Genomic DNA, 23465 nt, shown 5'->3' on the forward strand with positions numbered 1-23465 from the left:
TATAGTCAAATAGAATATAATTTTTGATTTAATTTCTTTAAAATTTGTCCTAACAGTCATGCCTTAGCATACGTATTTTGGCTCTGAACCTTTATGATGGTAGAATGATCTAAATTCCATATATTGGAACTGATTATAACATGTTTTAAGGGAAAAATTACTCTGGGGGCTGTGAAATGTATCCTTAAAACCATTTGTATACTATTTGAATTAAACATAAAATGTAGTTGGACAAAGTTCTTTTGTACAAGTCTAGGATACACTGACATGCTATCACAAATTGAATATTCTGGTATCTAGACAAGCTCAAGTTTGGTTATAGAATGTTTGTTTCAGATGGTTCTTGAGATCATTATCTACAGAGAGGGTAGAATTGGTTGGAGAAGATGCCCAAATCCATGATTTCCTCTGGAGTTGAGATGGCCTCTGGGAGTTATCTGTAGCTGGGTGAAGAGCTGGGCCTGAGCATGTATCCACTGAGCAGTCGTGGGGTTTCTAAAGAGGTTCATACTTTTTGTCCAGGGAAGCCTCCTCAGCCAAGAGTGACCCCTGAAGAACAATACCTAGGGCTCCATGTCAGCAGGCAGCTGGTAAATATGTCCTTATATCACAGTATCACAGTATCACAGTATCACAGTATCACAGTATCACAGTATCACAGTATGGGATTCAACTTACACTATTTTCCAAATGAGCTAACAAAACTGACTGATTCTGGAACACAAGTAGTAATTCAATGACCTGGTAGACAGAAAACTAAAATGTTGCTTTAGTCTAGTGATGTGATATATACTGTGTTCTGTTAACTGAACACATCAGTTACGATTCGTATTTGGTTTGTCCCATCAGAGGCCAAACACCAGTATAGTGGTTTGAATATGCTTGGCCCAGGGAGTGGCACTATTAGGAAGTATGGTCTTGTTGGAGTTAAGTGTGGTCTTGTTAAAGAAAGCGTGTCACTGTGGGGGTGGTCAATGAGACACTCATTCTAAGCAAGCAGGAGCCAGTCTTCTCTTAGCTGTCTTCAGATGAAGATGCAGAATTCTCAGCTCCTCCTACACCATGACTGCCTGGATGCTGCCATACTCCCACCTTGATGATAATGGACTGAACCTCTGAACCTGTAAGCCAACCCCAATTAAATGTTGTCCTTATAAGAGTTGTCTTCGTCATGGTGTCTATTCACAACAGTAAAACAGCAACTAAGACAACTAGAACAGAGCTTGTACTCTGAATTCAACTATCTGAATGCCTTCCTATTCTCTGACTCTTTGTCTCTGTCCCTGTCTCTCTCTCTCTCCCTCCTCCTCCTTCTCCCCTTTTCCTCCTCCTTCTTCTTCATGGATACATTTTTCCTCATAGCTAAAAAGGTTGTACTGTGCCTGGGGAAGAAGAAGAATTACATACAAGGGGCAAAATATGAGTGCCAGGTATGCTGCTTCCTGAACAAAATTTCCTAAAACCCCTTGCTATGAGCATCGTGTCCCTCTTTCACTGGCCAGTTTGAACCACATGTTTTAAGAGTAGCTACAAATTTGATCTTACTTTCATGATCTCAGACTGATGCTAACTTCTGGTTCTGTTTTATTTGAGCACTTACTCCATAGCGTTGGCTTAATCACTGCACTGACTTCATGATCATGTAGATTTGCTCATCTGACACTTCTGACAAGAAGAGAACATCTTTTTTTTCACCACAAATCTGCACATTTCTGCTTTCTAGAATTCCTTTGGAGATCCCTTCAAATATAGTGTAAGGGTTGATCCTGATTGTCATCTAGCCTATGGAAGTGTCTATTTAGGGTCAGCACACAGAAGCTGATAAGGCTGTTATCCATGGGAATCAGGCTCCATCTTGACTGGCAGCAGAACTTAGCATTGTCAATCTCATGGTATTGTTTTTACAGACATAAAAGGGGAAGGATTGAGGGGGTCAATTGAGTACTGCTCCATCGTTTCGGAAAGCAGCTCAGGCCAGACAGTGTGTGGCTTGGTCAGATTCCTTGTAATGAGGTTCTGAGTGGTCATTGTTTTTTAAGCTCTGAAGGTGAAGTCTAAGTTACAGTGAAGACCTCAGAATAGTATTGATGCTTGAACCATGGAGCATCCACTGAGGAAAGTCACACACACAGAATGAGACCAGCACAGGAGAAAGGTGATATGCACTCTAGGCAGCAGAAATGGAGAAATGGAGCTACTAAGTCCTGTTGTAATCTCAAAACTAAATCAGGAACCCCAGATGCCAGATACAAGGCCATAGGGTTTGGTGTTTTTCCCACTGGATTTTGGTCTTGATTTAGTCTAATTATTCTTTTCTATGCTGTGATTCTTCCATTTTAAAGTGGGAATGATTATTCTGTCATATGTTGAAATCAAAAAACCTCTTTTTAATTTTTTTAGCTCATGTTTTAGAGATTGTTTTTATTCTCAGATGAGACAAGAACTCTGGTCCTTGAACCCAGAGAACCAAATAACCCCATTAAAAAGTGGGGTACGGAGCTAAACAAAGAATTTTCACATGAAGAACTTCGGAGGGCTGAGAAACACCTTAAGAAATGTTCAACATCATTAATCATTAGGGAAATGCAAATCAAAACAACCCCGAGATTTCACCTCACACCAGTCAGAATGGCTAAGGTCAAAAACTCAGGAGACAGCAGGTGTTGGCCAGGATGTGGAGAAAGAGGAACACTCCTCCACTGCTAGTGGGATTGCAAGATGGTGCAACCACTTTGGAAATCAGTCTGGCGGTTCCTCAGAAAACTGGGCATGACACTTCCTGAGGACCTTGTTATACCACTCCTGGTCATATATCCAGAGGATTCTTCAGCATGCAATAAGGACACATGCTCCACTATGTTCATAGCAGCCCTATTTGTAGTAGCCAGAAGCTGGAAAGAACCCAGGTGTCCTTCAACGGAGGAATGGATAAAAAAAAAATGTGGTATATTTACACAATGGAGTACTATTCAGCCATTAGAAACAATGAATTCATGAAATTCTTAGACAAATGGATGGAGCTGGAGAACATCATACTAAGTGAGGTAACCCAGTCTCAAAAGATAATCATGGTATGCACTCACTGATAAGTGGATATTAGCCTAGAAACTTTGAATACCCAAGACATAATCCACAAATTAAATGATGTCCAAAAAGAATGGAGGAGTGGCCCCTGGTTCTGGAAAGACTCAGTGCAAGAGTATAGGGGAATTCCAGAACAGGGAAGCGGGAAGGGGTAGATGGAGGAACAGGGGGAGGGAAGAGGGTTTATGGGACTTGCTGGGAGTGGGGACCCAGAAAAGGGGAAATCATTTGAAATATAAATAAAAAATAAATCAATTTAAAAAAAGTTGATTAACAAAATGATGCCTCTAGAAAGTAAAAAAAAAAAAAAGAAAGAAAGAACTGCTAAATACTATGTGAGGTTTTGAAATTTGATTGGAGATTGCCCTAAGATTTTGCAAGCAAAGATTGATTTAAGTGATGTGCTTGAAGGTCAAATTGACACATTTGTTGCCTTGACGGAATATAGAATCACTTGGGATACAAGCTTCTAGGCCTGTGTATGAGGGATTATCATAATTTGGTTAATTAGTATGGAAAGTTTTGTCTACTGTTGGTGGTATAATTCCAAGGGCTGTGATCCTGGGCCGAACACTACCATTCACTGCAGTTTACTTCCCGATTGTGGATACAATATAATAAACTTCTTCATGCTCCTGTTGTCTTAATTGCCTTGCTCTGATGAACCACACTTCAGGCTATGAGGAAAAGAAATGCTTTCTTTCTTGTTGCTTTGGTCAGGGTGTTTTTACCTTAGCAACAAGAAAAGAATAAAATATAGGGTTTCAAGGTCTTGTAAACAGAGGACAGAGGAGAATGAAACAAACAAACAAAAATAGAGGAAGATAATCATAAGGAGAGTATGGAGGAAGGACAGAAAGAAAAAGAAGTTAGAGAATGAGAGAAAAAGGAAAGGAAAGGAGAGGAAGGAAGAGCTAGAAGAGCAGAACGAGAAGAGAGATGGAGTTATTGTTGTTATCAGTATCCATTAGTCAAGATCTATAAGTCAATGCAGACATTTCTGTTAAGATTAATACATATTTATGGAAGACAGGAATCAATTCCTTGTAATGTCACACAAAACTATGCACTAGTTAATGGGGGTAGGGCTGTAGGCGTGTCATAAAGCAAACCCATCTGCAGAGGAGAGTCCTAGCCAGTGACAGGATACAGTCCATTTCATGGGGAAACAGCACAGTCTGTTGCAATGAATTCCTTATTCTCATTTGGCCTTATCAGTGTAACAGAAACTCACAGGAAGACATGGAAAAAATAATCATTTAACCCATTGTATCAAAGAGGTTCTGAGGGATTACAAACATGTGTCTTTAAGCTTAGCTTGAGTTTTTACACTGAGGGAAAAGAATTCTTAAAACATTGGGGTGGGAGTGTATCTCAGTGGTAGAGCTCTTACCTAGCATGGGTATGTCTCTGAGTTCTGTTCCATCTCATTAACACACACACACACACACACACACACACACACACACACACACACACACACGGGGGAGGGGGAGGGAGGGAGAGAGAGAGAGAAAGAGAGAGAGAGAGAGAGAGAGAGAGAGAGAGAGAGAGAGAGAGAGAGAGAGAGACTCTTACTTGAAGATAGTCTGGAGAGTTTCATTACCACTTCTAAGGCTCTGATAAACACCTAGAACATTCTCATTAGGAGTGAGGTCTTGACATTGTTTAACAGGAATAAGCAACAGGAACTCAATCTGTTGAGTGTGGTGAGAGCTTAGTGTCCCATTATTGTTTCTGAGAAACATTCTTAATTTGATGTCTTGAACTTTGGCAATACAGGTCCCTTTGGAGACATAAAAGCAGCCAGTCTTTACAAGATGCTGACAGATGTTGTGATTGTTTTTTTACTGTGGAGCCAAGTTTCCTACTCTGCTGCATACCATTAGGCATGCTGATAGAGCTTTGCTCATTTTACTAGCCCAATGGGAAGGGGGGGGGGACTAGGGACAGGAGCCCCAAAGCTTTGCTTACTAAAAGGAGGCACATTCCTTTCTTCAACATGCGAACATGTCTCAATTCCTAGAGAAAAAATGTTTTCATTTTCAATTTTTATATGTTGGTTTTCATTTTTTCTATGTTGCACAAAACCGTTCATGGCACTAGTTTCAAACACCTCCAATTTATCATTTCCTAAGGAACTTGGGCAGTAAAGACGTGCCCTTGTATGATTTTAGGACCAGTGTTTCTAGTGACCAGCAATGCTGCCACTAATTAGGGAATGTGTGGGTTTCAGGCTAGCTTAGAGGAATCTGCTCAGCCTTCCTGTCCTTCTCCCCATGATCTTCCAAACTCACTGCTGTGGGATCAAAATGTGACCTCTGCACAGTTGGATCACAGAGCATTCTGGGTCAAAATTCATTCACTCAAAGTCCTGACGTTTTCTTTGCTATGCTTTGCCTGTATGTACGCCTGTGCACCGTGTGCATGCCTGGTGCCTGCAGAGATCAGAAGAGGGCATCAGATCCTTTGGGCTACAGTTATAGATGGTTATGAGTCACTGGGAACTGAACTCTTATTCTCTCTTAGAGAAGCCAGTATTCTTTTAAAAAAATTAATTTAATGTTTTTATTCATTTACCATCCCCTTCTCTGGCCCCTCCTGGTCACCCCCTTCCACAATCTTCCCTCTTCCCCCCTTCTCCTCTGAGCAGGTGGGGGCTTCTGGGCATTCTCCCAGCCTGGCACTTCAAGTCTCTGCAAGGTTAGGTACTTCCTCTCCCACTGAGAACAGAGAAGGCAGCCCAGCTAGAAGAACATGTTCCACGTACAGGCAATGGCTTTTGGGATAGATAGCTCTTGCTCCAGTTGTTTGGGACCCACATGAAGACAAAGCTGCACATCTCCTACATATGTGTGGGGAGGCCTAGGTCCGGCCTGTGTATGCTCTTTGGGTGTTGGTTTAGACTCTGAGAGCCCCAAGGGTTTAGGCTGGTTGACTCTGTTGGTCTTCCTGTGGGATTCCTATCCCCTTTGAAACCTATGATCCTTCTTCCTATTCTTCCATTAGAGTCCCCAAGTTCCATCCACTGTTTGTCTGTGGGTGTCTGCATGTATGTCGTGCATGGGTGTTAGCTGCTGGGTGGAGCCTCTCAGAGGACAACCCACTCCTGTCTGTAAGTATAGGAGTTTCGTTAATAGTAACAGGGACTGGTGTTTGTTCATGGGATAGGTCTCAAGATGGGCTAGTTGTTGGTTAGCCATTCCCGCCGTCTCCAGCAGCTAGTATTCATAACTGCTGAGACATCTCTCCAGTCTTCCTTTGCTATGTTTAATTATTTTGTTTTAAAATTTTGCAAAGTGCTTAGACTCTTCACTTTTCAAATTTAAAAAACAGTTTCACAAGAAAACTGGGACCTCCATAGAGAGAGGGAACATTTTCAGGATCTCTGTCCTTGCAGGCCACAATTTGGGTCAAGAACCACGAGTTACTTCCATATGTGGCCCCTGCATCCTCCTCTGCAGCAGGCAGGAAACTAGAAGGCATATTTCATATGCACTTGCCTGTGTTCTCTGTTAGAATCTCGAGCAAGAGTATACAACCGTGCAGAAGCAGACAAACAGGGACAAGGTGGTGAAGTCCCCAAACCAGACCCAGGGCATCTCATTTTAGTACAAGGCAGCATGAGAAATGGCCAGGCTATACAGTACCAGCCATTTGCAGTTTTGATACACTGAACACAACAGAACTTACAGATATGTTACATTGAAAACAGGAAGAAACCTTCTTTAGAGCTGTGTGTGCAGGTTATTTGTATCATTTTCCTGATTTCTCAAGAAGTCAATGTTGCTTGTCTAAGACCAAAGAGTTGTCCATAGCTTTGTCCCAGGAGGTCAGGATAACCATGAGGCTCATGAATAATAGCTTTTACCAGTGCCTTCCTCTGGTATCAAACCAGTGGCATAAACTTTGTGTACAGAACTTAAATGTCTCCAGAGTTGCATTTCTAACCTATAAAATGGGAATAGTGATATCACCATGTAGTGGCTAGCTCATAAAAGACCCTCAAATATTAATCTCTTCTAAAACACATTGTATCTCATTAAACCAAGCTGACTTCCATTTGCAAGTGAACTTTTAGATTAAGACATTTGGCATGCTCTGTGCACCAGGACACACATCGGTCCACATTAGACAACAAAACATTTTGAGGAATCGAGATAGTATCTGCACTCACTCCTGTGGTAAGAAGAAATTCTGTCTTAACAACCTGACAACCTCTCAGGCCACGTCAACACTTTGAAAATAAAATGCTTGTAGTTTCATCAGAAATGTATTTTTTCCACGAAAAGATGAACCTTCTCGTAAGCTATTGCTTACAGGGATTCAAAGAGCTATGTCAACAATAAGACTGTTATGAACTTAGGCTCCACACTGTCTCCCACAAGGATTAGACAAGCCTCCTGATGTGTTCAAGGCAGAAAAAAGTGATCCAGGAAAGGACTAAACCTTTAGTTGTCGTTTGTGCTTTCCCATGTCAACACTGAGTTTTGAGAAAGCAGAAGGGCCGCTTGCATTGCATTCTTGTCTAATCTTCCTGGGCTTAAAGAAGTTAAGTTCAATGTTTTATTTGTCCCCTCCCCATGGGAAACCAGCTAAACAGTCCAGTTTGCTCTTGCTATCAAGTGTCAGCAATCAAAATACTTTCAAGGTCTTTTAGAAATCAGCACATTACAGATTTCTTAGAAAGTAGATGCCCCATGCCCAGAGTTGGCTGTTAAAAATGTTTAATTTTATTAAAAAAGTAGAAATGACAGAAAAACACGCTGGACAGAAAATAAAACCAGTGACTTGGTCTCACTGAGCTGAGCTGCAGCTGCCCTTGTTCTGATGGAGAAAATGAACATCTATCAATGTCAGCAAGTCCTCATGCAATTCACAAAGCACCGGCAGAGTCAGGTGCTGGTGGATGTGCTTTGAGAAGATTTAATCAACCAAGTGCCCAATGTTTCAATGCATACATTGCCCTATCATGTTTGCAAATAGCATATTAAAAAAAACCAAACAAGTTCTATATACAGATATGGTCCAAAATGTATCTTCTAACAAGTTTCATAAATTTAAGGCATCCAGATATTCTGCTCAGCTGGTGAGGTGTTCTCATGGTCTGATTGCCACAGTGGATAGTAGTCCATTAACTTCCAATGGTGGCCGGAGGGCATGTGTGAGACTCATGCTAAGAGTAGTTTATAAGAAGAGTTCCTTCGGCTCTGGCTCGGCAGTGTGCTTCATGTTGTAGGTTTTCTTTGTGTTTCTTTTGATGTCATTATGCCTAAGCAGAAGAAAAACCACAGGCCAAAATTAGATAAAACTATGGTCAAGTTACAAGACGATGTTGCTAAAGAACTCACCAAAAATGGGAATCATCCCCAAACCATACTGAGAAGCATTTCATTCCAGGAGGCAAAATATTTGCTTTCCTATAAACCACTGTTTAAATGTAATGAAAGCAGTCATCACGTAAAAACGCACACTTACTGAACACATTTGAATTTGGCTCCAGAAGCAATTTCTCTACCACACTGATTGGAATCCAGGCACTCTGTAGTCAAGGGGATTTTATCAGGGGCAAACACGATAGGATGCATAACATTGTTGGTTGCATGAAAGCAAGAGGTTTTTGTTTTGTTTTGTTTTGTTTTTGTTTTAAATAATTTTCTTACAAGGAATTATTGGTGACACTTTGAATTCTACCGGAACTTGGAGTCTTGAGAGTTTGAAAAGAATACTTTTAGGCATGATTGCTGAGTGACATGCTGAAAGACTACAAATAGGAGAAGGTACAGAAACCAGAAAACTCAGAAACGTGAGAACTGCTTCCCCTCAGTTCTCACTGTCTACTGGGTCTGTGGAAGAAGTGGGCAAGGGATCAGATAGATATTCTTTTATACGTGAATTTTCTTCAGGTTAAGATGCATATTCTTTTTCATTAGCTGCTAGATGCATACCATTCAAAAGCTTCTGGAGAGGAGCTAGCCTTTGTTAGTGGGCAAGCCTGTATCCTACCTACTAAGTTCTAACTGTTGGTACATGAGATACACTCAAATGCTTTTCTAGCAATGGTTCTCACACTTGGACGCAGGACAAGCCCAAATGTGGCTTGATGGCCTCAAAACCAAGTTTGCCTAACTGCTATGGCTCGGGCACGGTTGGAGTGTGTCCCCCAAGGGCTTATGCGTGTGCACTTCAAGAAACTATGGAACTTAGAGGAGGAGATCTTGGACTCCCCCTGACTGAGTCCTTGTGGCTTTATAAGAAGAAACACTGTGGGGATGTAGTTCAGTGGTAGAATGTTTGGCTAGAATGCATAAAGCCATGGGTTCAATATCCAACACTCAGAGAAAAAAAGAAGAGAGAGAGAGAGAGAGAGAGAGAGAGAGAGAGAGAGAGAGAGAGAGAGAGAGAAGATGGAGAGAGAGAGAGAGAGAGAGAGAGAGAGAGAGAGAGAGAGAGAGAGAGAAGAGGGAGAGGCTAAAAATGGACTTACTGTTAATATGAACTCTTGAGCCAGACTGATCAAATTCAAATGCTGGCTCCACAGTTTATAATCATCATTACTGTATAATCTTGGGCAAGATACATAATCATCTATGTCTTTTTCCAGTGTGCAAAATATGGATAATAATAGGATCTGCCATATATATCATCATGAAGATTAAAAGAGCAAAGATGTATAAAGCGTCTGGACTATTTGCTGGGCTATTTTAAGTGCGCTCATATTTTTATCATCTAGAGTGGCGTGCCAGTAGTTGATACGGATAATATATGAAACCGACAATTTCTATAAACATGGTATTTGGAAATGCAGAATACTGAAGAAAATATGACAGAAAAGGGCATGGTAGACTCAGGAATATGGATAGTGAATGGATGGGGTGCTGTAGGAGATGGCAGTTTTTTTAATTAATTTTGTTCTTTGCCAATTTCATACATGTATGTAATATATTCTGACCACTCTTTCTCTCTCCATTCTCTCTTCTCTTCCTCTCCCCGTTCTATAGATGCATTCCCTCATCTCTTCCACTCTACCAGTTCCTTCCTGAACTTCATGACCTTTGGTTTTGTTTTGTGATCCATTTAATTAAGCCAGTACCACTGGTGTGGGGATTGGATTGGCGCGATCCACTGAAGCCTCTTGTGACCGCTAATGCGTATCCATCTGAAGGCAGAGATCCTTCCTCTAAAACCTATCAGTGGCAAATAGCTCAGTAGTAAAGAGTGGGGTTCCCTCAGCCCTTCTTCTATATATTCCTGACTGCTGAACAGCCAGCTTTTGTTTTGCTATTATCACTCTTATGTATTCATATAATCTTGATGGACATTCAACTAAAATAAATAAGCTATAAGGTTTCATTCTAGGTTAAAGATACCATAGTTCACACTTTCTGAAAGGGCATTTTTACTTTGGTAGAATGGAATGTTGTTTTTATCATCCTCAGAAGAGCCCCGTTTCTGCAGGAAAAACCTTGTTGGATTACAGAAAGCCAAGTCCAAACCAAGTAAACTGTTAATTTGCGACATTTAATACGATAATAAATCAGCCTTCCCCGAATCCTTCAATTACTCAACCTTCGAATGCCAGAATTCAAGAGAACAAAAGTGGGTAATCCTGGCACAAATTATTCAGATAATTGTTGTGCCTCAACTTCACTCTTGGATATGAAATCACATTCTGAGTGACCAAAATTAAAAAGGAGGAGAGCATTATGTTTAAATAACTGGTTTTCAAGTAATCCAGTATGCTGAATCATCCAGGCACACGCTCTGTATTTCCACAGCACGTGGCAATCCCACAGCAACAGACAGGATCAGTGTGCCATGGCTCGTAGCCTGCCACACCATCCCCCTGCTACCCAGAGGAAGAGGCCACTAAGTGTGCTTTCTCACTTTAACTGTAGCTTATCTATGTGCCTTATCTACTGAAAGATGGAATTCTGTTTTAAAATTAAATGAGTACTTTATCACTCAAATTGACACTTACTGGAGAAGGGAGATGTAAGACTCAAAGGTACCGATAGACCATAAACTCTCCCTCAGAGGCCCAGGATAATACAGACAAGGTTTTCTTTCTCTTTCCGTCCCTATTCCTTCCTCCTTTTCTTCTGCTAGGCTCTTTTTCTTTCCAAAGATTTATGAAGCCTCTTCCATATGCCAGGGACCATGCTAGTGTACACAGATGCTTTCAAGGGTAATTGATCTCATAAAGCTCTGGCAATAGTTTTTATTCCTAGCCTCCTTTAAATTTCTTCACTATGACCTGCCCAAGTTCAGAAACCAGGCCTTTGGGGAAAAATGTGTTGTTTATGGCGGGATGGTGTGGGGGGGAGGGTGACAGGAGGGGGGTGCAGTGCATGTGTGTACATGCTAATATACAATTGTTCATGTGTGTGCAGGCATACATGCACCCATGTACACATGTATGTGTAGGACAAAGGATGTGATCAACTGCTGTCCCTCGGGCGTTATCTAACTTCTTTCCTGAGCTTGAATCTCTCATGGGTTTGGAGTTCACTGATGTCTGGTTGTCTAGTTGGCTGACTCGGCACTGGGAATATAAGCCCACGCCACTATGACAAACATTTCTATGTGTGTTCTGGGTTCAAGTCTTCATGTCTGCACAGCAAACATTTTACTGGTTGAGCGATTTCCCCAGTCCCCCCAAACATGTGCTGAAGATGTGAAAAAGAAAGGTGTGGCCATCCAGGGGTGTGGCTCAGACAAGGTTCTATCTGTGCTGATTCAATCAACCTATATATCTCTAAAATCTAACCTTTAGAGAGACTTGGGTAGGCTCTATTCTCATAATACCCAAAGATGCCCTTCGTAATGGCAGACTTATGATATGGCTATGACACTGTAAGACATATCTTTGGGCTTGCTTCACAACTGTACCTTCAGGAGTGAGAAAAACAGTGGAGATGGGGAAATGAGCTGCTTGTCTTAGGATTTCTCACTATGACTAAATTGGGCTAAGCATGCTAAAGAATATGTCCTGGCAGGGTAGTTTTAGTTTCTAAGGAAGAGTTCTCTCTCCTTTCTATAAACAGCAGCAAACCATTGGGATGGTGACATCAGTCCTAGCCCTATGCCAAAAGTATCATTCTCTTTGAAGTAGCATTGGACACCTTGAAATCTGCAATATTTGACATTAGCTCTTGGCTTTGTAATGTGGCTAATTCATAGGTAATAAAAAGCATTCTAAGTTTTGACTGCTTCATGTCTTTTTAAGGAGTCCTCTTATTGTTGGTGCTAGGATTGGGGTCGAAGCTTTCAAGAAAAAGTGTCACAGGCTTAGAGAGGGTGTTTTACAACACCAAAGGAATGTGTACTATCACTGGTCTTAAAATACCAAGGAAGCACCCATTTGCCAGTTTGGAGCTGCCTGGAAAACTCAGTAAACTTGTCCTCTTGGAAGAAAAAAGAAAAGGTAAATCTGTTTTCCTATAAATCAAGTCATCTTCTGGAGTTGAGATGCTGAGAAGGCTGTTCAAAGCAATAAGGTTGGATCTAACTTTAAGGGACACTGAAAATAAATTCAAGACTCTTTGCTATCACCTTGTGATCAATTTAGAAAATTAATAGCTGTCAGAACCCTGGTGCAGAACTGAATAACGTTCTTTAAAATGCTGCATTTATTGGTCCTACTTTTCTTTTACCAAGAGAAACTTAAAAAAAAATTATTAGAAACTAAGTTGTGATTCCAGAGTCCTGGAGCTGATACCATACTCACATCTGCTGACAAGGGGAACTGTCAACATCTCCATTCAAAGTCTAGGCCTCTACTATGTCAAGAAGCCACTTGATGTTTTAGCAAGTTCTTTGGTCAAGATCTGAAGTCACCACTGATAGGTGAACCTCTGCACTCAGCTCACAAGGTAAATGCTGTAGGCATCAGAGTTAGTTCTGTCTTGTTCATTTAAACATCCTTAATTCCAAGGAACCTTTATTTCAGGTAGAGAGGCATCTTTGATTTATCTGTGGAATGGACCAGGTTTATGCTATCTGTGTGCAAGCAATACAGAGAGAAATAAAATATATTTTCTCCAATGTGAAAAAGAAACAACAAACAAACTAGATTTCCTGTTTTAAATGGAAGCCCATGCCAAACTAAAACCGATAATATATATATATATATATATATATATATGGATATGGGGTAGTGAGGTGAGGTCTGGCTGTTCACTCAATACTGTGACTATACATATTGTTTGCATTTTCTAAGTATTTAGCATTAAATTCAAACCTCGTCACTGCACAAGACCAGTGAATCTGCTAGTTTAATAACTGAGTCTTTAGAAGGACTGTCCCCTAAATGCAGTGGGAAAAGTGTCACAGTTGTCTCAGACAACTTAGTGGCCCTCTAACCTCATTTTGTGCTCTGAATCTTTGTAATCCTATTCAACTGAAATACTCAGTTTTGTTTCTTCCCTTGTAAAAAGGCAGGGTGAAACATTTCTGGCAGGAAGGATCTGCTGGGACATTAATTATCTTGTTCCCAGTTGCTCTAGGAGTCTGGAAGGCATTTTCCTTTCTGCTTCGAGGGAGTCTGCCAAGTCTTTGTGCTTCCTTGTCTCAGGCACAAAAGCCTAAGTTTCCACTCCAAGGAGACACATCCAACCTCAGACAGGCACAGCAAAGGGTGTGAGAACAGGGAACTAGGCTCACATGAGCAGCAACTGGATAGTATCAATGTGGGGAGAATAAGGTGTTTTCGTGTCACTTTCCCATCTCTAACACTGGCACTGAACAGCACTGAACAGGAGCCTCTGTCACAGGATGGCTGGACGCAGTCCTGACTACATTTAGACCACCTGCCATCAGCTGCTCACTAGTGACTATTAAGAATCTAAGGCATTCTCCCTTCAATGCACCAAATTAATGAGACCCCTGATGATATCCCGCTAAGATGACAGAACTTTGTTTTCCACCCAGACGGGACATAGACACAAGCAGACTAAATCCGATCTAGGGAAGGACAAAAAGAGAAAGATTTTCTGGAAATTTTGTATTTTGAACTAAAATCTGTATGCATAGTACACAAATCCTTCAGAGGATTCCGGAGGAACGCTGAATACCACGTCATGTTTTTTTAAATTTCTGAAACGTTTTAAATCCAGCAGTTTGCTTTTAAGATGGTCTATGAGGTTAACTCTTCTCAAATAAACCTGGCGAGAGGAACTGACCACATTAACACTTTCTGTAGCTCTGCCCACTTCCTGCCAGGTCAGGAATAGACACTGCACCTCAAAAGGGTTTTACCCAAGGAGAAGTCCTAGTCACTCACTGGTGACAGGGTCCTCTTTCTTGTACGCACGCAGACCATGCATTTGGACTTGTGAACATTTTGTTTGAGAAAGACTCTTATTTTATCTGTGGGCCTTCATCAAGAATAGCTTCTGGACCGGAAGTGGTTCACAGTGCTACGTGAACAAGCTTCCGGTGGTGGAGGCGTGCTTCTGAGAGGCACGCTCCTCTTGTGATCAGCAGAATGATGACAAAAGGCACCTTCAGTTTATCAGTAGTGCTGAAGCAAAGCCCCAGCTCGCACTTGACGTTCTGATTTCTGAGAGGCAGCTGACCCCTTCTACCCGGTGACTGAACCTAATTTCTATACTCCGCACTAAGCTCCCTTAAGATGCAAAAGAGAAGGCCAAAGTCAACCGAGGAACATGGCGAGTTTGTGAACAGAGCAGACTCTCCCATCAGATGCTAGGATAAAGTCCCTCCTACCATTCCTAGGTACAATTCCTAGGACCCAGCCTCCACCTGAAGCCACGACTCTTTGGGAACAGGGTTCTTCTCCCTTGCTATAGCCTGTGCCCCCTGCTTAAAACCATTGCAGCCGCATCATTTCCAAGCTCATGCAACTCTAATCAAAGGCATGGCAGTGCTGCACAGTGCACTCTACGCCACATACCGTGCGTAGTCATGTAGATGCTCTTCAACCAGCGCATTAGAGGGAAGATGGATACAGCTGCTGTACATCGCCTAGGGAAGTGCAATTAAGAATTATCTGACAACATGCAACAAGCTTATCACATGCACAGGTCCCGGTTAATCCAAGGCATGCAGGAGATATTAGAGAAAAGGTATACAGGAAACTGTGGAGACCATTTTAGTGTTAATGCTCATCAAGAGACTCGATTAAGTTATCTGGGAAAAAGAAGTTTTAATTTTTAAAGCGAAAGGTCTCATATCTTAGCTGGAGTATTTTTTTTTTTTTTTTACTAGATAAGACAAATACTTGGTAATGTTTATAACAAGGGAGATGGTAGATAATTTAAAAATTGGTCATGAGGCTGATGAATCAATGTAAACCTTGATTCTGTATCACAGCAAGAAATACAGGTAGTTCCTAAGACTCTGTTGTAATAGGAACCCAACAAAGAATGAAAGACAAGCTTGTGACACTCACTCTACGGTGGTTTAGTAGATGGAATAGTGACTGAGCCAAGCTGTTCCTTCCACAGAGAGCTTTGCACTTTGGCTGCTATGCTGTTTTTTGATGGCACGGCAAGCACAGAGCATGCAGAAATCACTGCCTAAAACCATGTTCCTATCTCTTATTCTTAGAGACAGGTTTCCAAGAAATGCTGTTATAAATGACTTCACAATGAATTCTGCCTTCTTGTGTCGACTGGCAACCCCTTCAGTCTCTCCAGTATCTAATCAACACTCAGAGATGTGTGTGCTAACAGGCTATGTGGCAGTCGCCGGGGGATATTCATTTCAAAGGTTATTTGAGTTGAGTAGTTTAGAAGAAATGGGGTTTCTGTTTATGTGCTTCTAAAGTGGGCTTGAGTACCCAGTTCACAAGGAGAACAGACTCTTCCCGAGGCAGAATCAGTGCCAACAAAGGAACGGTGTAATGTTGACGGGTGGTTTCATCTTGTATAAATGCCTCTTAGCTTACAACTCCTAATGCCCAAAGCACAAGAAACTGGGATCAGACCTAATCTGTGATTTCTTTACCCACCTCTTTCTGCATTCTCCAAAGGAAGTGCAAAGGGCATTTATTTTAATCTGGCATGTTTCATTAAAAATATATGAATTTTGGGTGACCTCCCCTCAAGGTGTCATGAGTCAGCAACCTGGGCTTTAACAATAACACATCAATTAAAAGTAATACAAGCATAGTCTCCAGATAGCACTCACTGCCTTGTTCTTTCCTTTGCTAGCAGGGCTCACAGTATTTCCCTTGGCATCTGCTGTCTTCCTTCCAAGGGATGTCAAGGGTAGTGTGCAGGTCTTCAGCTGGCTGGCTGGCTGGTAGTTATTATTGTTGTTCTGATTACCACTTAAACTCTCCATGATGGACCGGAAGGTTCCGAAAGGCCTTTTCATTTGTTCTCCTGATTCACTAGTCCTCTGGGGGCCCCTCCCCTTATCTTTGTCTTTTTCTCCATTTAGTTCAAGGCTAGTTTGCTCCATTTGCACGACAGGCTCCTCAAAGGTCACTCTGAGTTTGGAGTTTTGGGATGTCCGGCGCTTGGATGATGGAGACTTGAGGGCACTCTTGGGGCTTGTGGCAACTTTCTGGGCAGTGGCACTGTCGGGACTGGATTGAGTGGCTTCTGTGGAAGGCTGGGTTGGAGGAGTCATCCCCAGGCCTGGACAATGGGTGTCCATGTCTGGTTCACTGCTCTCTGAGGTGGGAGATGGGCTGTGCCCATCCAGGGATTTGGAGGCCTTCATACCAAAAGGAAACCTGCGTCCCGAGGCCAGAGAGTGTTTCTTTATCATCAGGTGTAAGCTCTCTGCGCTGTCCACAGTCTCCACACTTTCCACAATGGGCTGTGGCCTGGGCCTGTCTGCTCTTTTCACAGGAGTATTTTTGGGGTCTTCAGAGTTGTTTGAGTCTGTGTCAGATTCACTCAACGATCTCTGCATCAGCTGCCTCAGTCTGGCTAGCTTCAGTTCCCTCTTCTCTAGGGGGATTTTTTTCGAATTCCTAGAGGATACCTGAGCATCCTGGAATTCCAATGACAGCTTTTCCTGGGTGCAGACATTCTCTGATATTTCTTTCCCCAATAACTGACGTAGGATTTTATCAGAGTCTTCATCTTTTCCTTTGGTCCTAGCCCTGCTGGAGACCGACAAGCCTCCAAGAACTTGTATTCCCTCGTGGGCTCCCAGTTTGCTTCTGCCTGTAGACTCATCATCTGTATCTAGAACTTTCCACTGGGACTTTCTAGATGCTGGTGAGGAGGGTGAACTGAAAGGAAGATGAAGGAAATGTAAGATGGTTTCCTACTGCACTAAATGCATCCCTAAGACCTTGTACGACCTTTGATATGATTAGTGATTTATGGAAAACAAAATTAGAATTACTTAACGTTTTCTTCAGAACAATTAACAAAGACTCCATTCTATCAGCTGTAACATGTAACAGAGCATAACATGTCTTAAACTTTATGGCTACGGAATTGATCTGTTTTATTGTTTACATGCCACTTTTGTATAAATTTCCTTACTTCTGTTTCCAACAATCTAATCATCCTATACATCCTTATTCCTATTTCATGGGTCAGTACGTGTGGCACAGATATAGCAAGGTTGGAAATGGGCTGGAGAGATAGCTCAGTGGTTAAGAGTACTGACTGCTCTTCCAGAGGTCCTGAGTTCAATTCTCAGCAACCACATGGTAGCTCACAACCATCTGTAATGGGATCTGATGCCCTCTTCTGGTGTGTCTGAAGACAGCTACAGTGAACTCACATACATTAAAAAAAAAAGAAAGAAAAAAAGAAATAGAGAAGCTGGAAACTACCTCAGGTCATGTGATCCCATACATAGATAGATATTTCATTGTGATATCTTTTAATTTATGCTTGTAGGGTAAAGTATTTTCTATTGTCATTTTCATGAAAAAAATGCTAAACCGAATAAACAGAATACTAGAGGAATATCTAAAGATTTCATCAAATACTCCACAACTCAAATACCAACATAACTGGGATTACCTGGGTGAAGAAGGGAGGGACTTGCCCTCTGATTTCTGGGCTTCCAGAAGTTGTTGGAGTTGACTCTGCAGTGTGACACGCTCCACTGTCTGCCTGTAGGAAACAACCAAGGAACACAATGTCTGATACATGACCATGGGAAAACTAGAGGGAGAAGAATCTTCATAAAAACTCAGCAAATGGCAATCCATTCTGAAGCCTTAAAAAGCATTTAGTCTTCATCCTCATGGTTCAGAGAGTTTCCCAAGGAAGCAATCAAACATATTGAAAAGAGCAGTTATTGTTCACATTAGTGACAAACTGTGAAGAAATTAATAGCTCCTCAATAAGAATGAAGGAATTTTAATCACTCCTGCAATGACAACTATTAACGCAATGTTATTTGAATACCTATGGACATCCAAAAATTTTGTATGTGTATATTATACTTTACTAGTCTTAAATGAAAAAAGAATACTATAAATACTATGTGTAATTCATTCTAATTGGTGTGTGTGTGTGTGTTTGTGTATACGTGTATGAATGTGTATGTCTTCTTCCATTGCTCTGCACCTTAGTTTTTGAGACAGGTTTCCTCATGGACCTGGGAGCTCATGGTTCAACTAGAGGGGCTTGCCAGCAAGTTTTTTGGAACCTCCTTGTCTTTGCCTAATAATACCAGGATTATGGATGCAGGCAGCTAAGCCAGGAAAAGATCTCTCCCCTCCATCACCAGAACAAAGATCTGCCCATTTTCTAGGAAAGTGCCTTATAAACAGTTAGATCTTAGCATTGAAACATGACCAACAGCCCCCTAACCTACAAAAATATAAAGTAAAAGTGTTTTCTGTTATGTCAGTAATTTTGTGATAGTTTGTTATAAGCAACAGGAAACTAGTATGGTTAGCATAAAAATAGTAGCAGCTCTCTGGAGCTGCGGCATAGAACTGAATGGAGGGGCTGTAAGTATTACAATTGTTGCCTTATATTAGTTATGGACTAGAGGAAGCCTGCTATTCTTGCATGGTATTGCTGCATACACTCAGCTATGTCTGTTTATTTCTATGAAGTCAGGTCCTGATAGTGTCTTCTACGAGTGCCAGTATCTTTGTTTTTCTCATCTTTGTTATTTTTAGAAGTGGTCAGCATTCTTTCTAACAATTCATCCTCCAAACCAAGTCAAGTCTGTAACCTTATTTCATCTCACCTATACTGCCAAACTCATTAATTCAAACTTAGTCATGGGGCTTGGCAGATGACTCTGACTCTTAAGTTCATTTGCTTTGCTGCTTTTGTCTGATTCCTAGCATCTACCCTGGGATGCTCAGAACAACTTGTAAGACCAGCTCCAGATGGCCCAATACCTCTTCTGGTCTCCATGGTGATCTACACACACATGGTACAGATATATACTCAGGCTCACACACATATGCATAAATTAAAGTCAAGATAAATCTTAAGCAACAGCATTAAAAACAAAAACTACGAAGTTTTCTGAAGCAGGACCTAGCAAATTCTTAATGGACCAGATAGCCCATATTTTAGGCTCGGGAGTCACAACCATTCAGCTCTGTCCTTGCAGCATGGTTTTAATCTTGCATAAAACACAGATGAACATATGTGACTGTGTCCCAACCAAACTTCTTACAAAGATAGTTGGTTAACGGGCCTTGCTCACTTTACTATTTGCTGATGCTGGCTTAAAATAAGACTAAAAACCCTTGAATATATTCTACTTTGCTAGTTGGGATGCTTGTCAAGTATCTTTCTGTGTGTGTGTGTGTGTGTTTGTGTGTGTGTTTGTGTGTGTATGTATGTATGTTAAGAGAGCTAGAAAGAATATTAACTACTCCTCCAGAGGACCCAGGTTTGAATCATAGCACCTACACAGTGACTCATAAACATGTATAACTCCAATTCCAGGGGATCCAATGGCCTTTTCTTCAGGCACCATGCACACACACGGTACACAGACATGTGCAGATAAAACACCCATACACAGAAAATAAAATAAAATGAAAAAATTATAAAAACAAACAGAAACACAGACAATATTTAGAAAAAGAAACTACCCTGGGAACATGAACAAGTTGTCTAGTAGGCTGGTTGGAGGTGCAGACTCTAAAGCCATGCCCAAATTCTGGAGAAAAATACAGCGGTGTAGAAAATATATATGATATGATATGATATATGATATAAAATGATATATATATATTATACATATTAAAATATATATTTTAACTAGGTGTCTTTCAGTCATTATGATACAATTTAAAAAATCACATTTGACATCAGTTGTGTCAACTGAAGTCACCAGAACAATGGAGAATACTCTTATTCTTTAGATTTGCTTCCAGAAAGAATCCATCAGCCTTAAACACAAAGAAAAACTTTATTTTCATACCGTGTCAGTGATTGCTGCAAAAGTATCGCAAACTCGGTGTTTAAAGGACAGGAAATTTTAAAAATACTTTTTATTTTTATTCTCTGTGTACACGTGTACATGTGCTTGCACATGTGCCTTGCAACCTCAGAGGTCACAAGAGGGTGTCAGATCTCTTGGAACTAGAGCTCCAGGTGGTTGTAAACCACATGATGTAGGTGTTGGGAATGGTTGTTTGCAAAAGCAGCATGTGCTATTAACTACTAAACCATCTCTCCATCCCCAGACAAAAGCAAGTTATCATCTCACAGTTTGGGAGGCCTAAGTAGTCTGAGATTGAATTTAGCCATGTTGGGTCCTGCTGAGGACACGTTGGTGTCTATCCTGTTCCTGTCCCTTAGGATCTACTTTTTACTGGCAAATGCTGGTTTCATGGTTTGTTGATATCCCCCATGACCACTGCCTTTATGTTTACATGATGTACCTTCTGTGTATATGACTGTCTCCATTTTTATAGGGATACTTGACACTGGGTTAGGACTCACTCTATGACCCTACTTGGATTCAAGATCTTCTGTGAATATCTGATTTCTAAATAAGGCGACACTGAAATATTAGGGCTTAGTACCTTTCTGGTGGAGAAAGGATTCAGTTCCAAATACCTAGGCCTACTAAGAGGGACTTCAAAACAACTGAGATTTTCCATTTCTAGACATAACAATGGTTATAACCAGGTGGTAACAGCATTTGAAAGGAAGAAGGAGGAGGGGGGGAAGAGGAGGAAGAGATGATGATGATGAAGAAGAGGAAAGGGAAGCAGAAGGGGAAGAGTAAGAAGGATGAGGAGGAGCAGGAGGAGGACGAGAAGAAGGAGGAGAAGAAGGAGAAGGAGAAAGAGGAGGAGGAGGAGGAAGAGGAGAAGGAGGAAGAGGAGAAAGAGGAGGAGGAGGAGAAAGAGGAGGAGGAGGAGGAGGAGAAAGAGGAGGAGGAGGAGGAGGAGAAGAAGAAGAAGGAGAAGAAGAAGAAGAAGAAGAAGAAGAAGAAGAAGAAGAAGAAGAAGAAGAAGAAGAAGAAGAAGAAGAAGAAGAAGAAGAAGAAATTGCAGCAGTACAACAATCAAGGCTATTTGTCCTCAGAGCTCACAATGGCCAAATCTCAGGTGTTTTCCAGCCTTGTAAATTATTTCCCACCCTGCCTGTCTGTTACCAATGTCCCACAGTCTAAAAGATACAGAGCTCTGAGGCTGTATCTGGGATTTCTTCATATACACTTCTGGGTTTTTTCACTTCATCGAAGTATATAATACATGAACAATCAGTACCCACAGGAGCCCTTTACATATATGTCCCTAGGCTAACAATGCTTGCTCATAGCACTTGGATTTCAAGACAACTAAATGACTGTTGTCTGTCAGGGTATAGGGATTGGTTATCCCAGAATAACTAACAGAAGAGAGTGGTCAGGAACTTGAATTTGCAATGTTCATTAATAAAACAGTGACAAACCTATTCATCTTATGATAAAGAATCAGAATCAGGTATAAAAGCTGAGATTTAAAGAAGCCTATTTTTCTGGGTGTGAAACTTGACAAATATTCCATTGGATAATTTTCCTGTTTTTATAATTGAAATTTTTATTAGATATTTTCTTATTTATATTTCAAATATTATCCCCTTTTCTCATTTTCCCTCCGAAAACTCCCTATCCCAACCCCCTTTTCTCTGCTCACCAGCACTCCTACTCCTGCTTCTCTGTCCTGGCATTCCCATACACTGGGGCATCGAGCCTTCACAGGACCCAGGGTCTCGCCTCCCATTGATGTCCAACAAGGCCATTCTCTGCTAAATATGTGGCTGGAGCCATGGGTTCCTCCATGTGTACTCTTTGGTTTGTGGTTTAGTCTCTGGGAGATGGGGGGTACTGGTTGGTTCATATTGTTCCTCCTATAGGGCTGCAAACCCCTTCATCTAGGTCCTTTCTCTAGCTCCTCCATTGGGGACTCTGCTCAGTCCACTGGTTGTCTGTGCGCCTTCTTTTTGGATATGTTCATCCATCACTGGAGGGAGTGGTTGATGCTATGACATTTTTGGAAAGGCATTGGGTAACATCTGCTTACATCCCCAAGATTTTAAGATTGAACCCAGGCCTTCTGCATGTCAGGCAACTGCTCTACCACTGAGTTATGGTCCCAGCCCCTCTGTTTATACTTTTAAAGTGCAAGCCTTCTATTCTAGCTATTCCCTATCCAGAACTTATTTTCAGCAAGCTATGTAAGTACATATAGACTTTTGTAAGAGTCTGTTCACTGTGGAAAATAACGTAGTGAGTTATTAGGTTGTTAATTAATGTACAGTCTTTCTTCAACTACAGTCAGCTACAATGAGATCTTGAAGTCTGTCCAGTCCACCTGTCAGAGTTTTGTTTTAACTGGGCAGCAGCTTCTTGGAGATAATCCTTTATATTTTAGGTTTAAAGTTTTCATTTTCTAAGGACAATTTAATCTCATCAGATTATTTTAGATGTCAGCAACATGAGGGTAGAGAGGCTTGTATCTCTGAGGCAAGAGACAGCATGTAGAGAGACTAGTTGCTTCCTGAGCTCAGGGAAGATTCCTGCAGTGGGTTCAAGGCCGCATCACACTGTTACATGACTCATATCTGCAACCAATTAAGGTCTGTCATCCATCCTTCCCCGACCCCAAATAAGTTGTATATGGGATAAATGTTTTCCTCTCTAAAGTCTGGTATAGGCTTGGAGAGGTGGTTTAGCGGTTAGTGGCTTTGGCTGCTCTTCCAGAGCCGTGATTCCCAGCACCCACAAGGTGGCTTACAACAGTCTCTAACACTAGTTCCAGGAGTTCTGGTGACATCATCTTCTGATTCATGTGGGCAACAGGTAGTCACATAGTACACAGACAAATATCCAGGCAAAAAATTCATGCACATAAACTAAAAAATGATTTTTTAAAAACTAGAATAGATTTATCACCCAGTATACTAATATTGAATTGTACTATATTGTTCTACAGTGCACCATAAATATCACTATTAATTGTA

General features: G+C 41.3%; 1 protein-coding gene across 2 annotated transcripts in view; it reads right to left on the bottom strand.

The window, feature by feature from the left end:
• Nucleotides 1–7786: 7786 nt before the first annotated feature.
• Sncaip (synuclein alpha interacting protein) overlaps nt 7787–23465 on the bottom strand; it is a 144104-nt gene continuing 128425 nt past the window's right edge. Inside the window, exons 9-12 of one of the 2 annotated variants that reach the window (XM_052201394.1) lie at nt 18048–18140; nt 16240–17299; nt 15002–15072; nt 7787–8356 (exon numbers count right to left, since the gene is read on the bottom strand). In XM_052201394.1, coding sequence (XP_052057354.1) covers nt 8272–8356; nt 15002–15072; nt 16240–17299; nt 18048–18140 — 1309 coding nt within the window. In that variant the 3' untranslated portion in view covers nt 7787–8271. The remainder of the gene's footprint in view (nt 8357–15001; nt 15073–16239; nt 17300–18047; nt 18141–23465) is intronic. The other variant, XM_052201395.1, reaches the window with a different exon arrangement.

Source organism: Apodemus sylvaticus, chromosome 13 (genome assembly GCF_947179515.1).
Source record: "Apodemus sylvaticus chromosome 13, mApoSyl1.1, whole genome shotgun sequence".
NCBI classification, from domain to species: Eukaryota; Metazoa; Chordata; class Mammalia; order Rodentia; family Muridae; genus Apodemus; species Apodemus sylvaticus.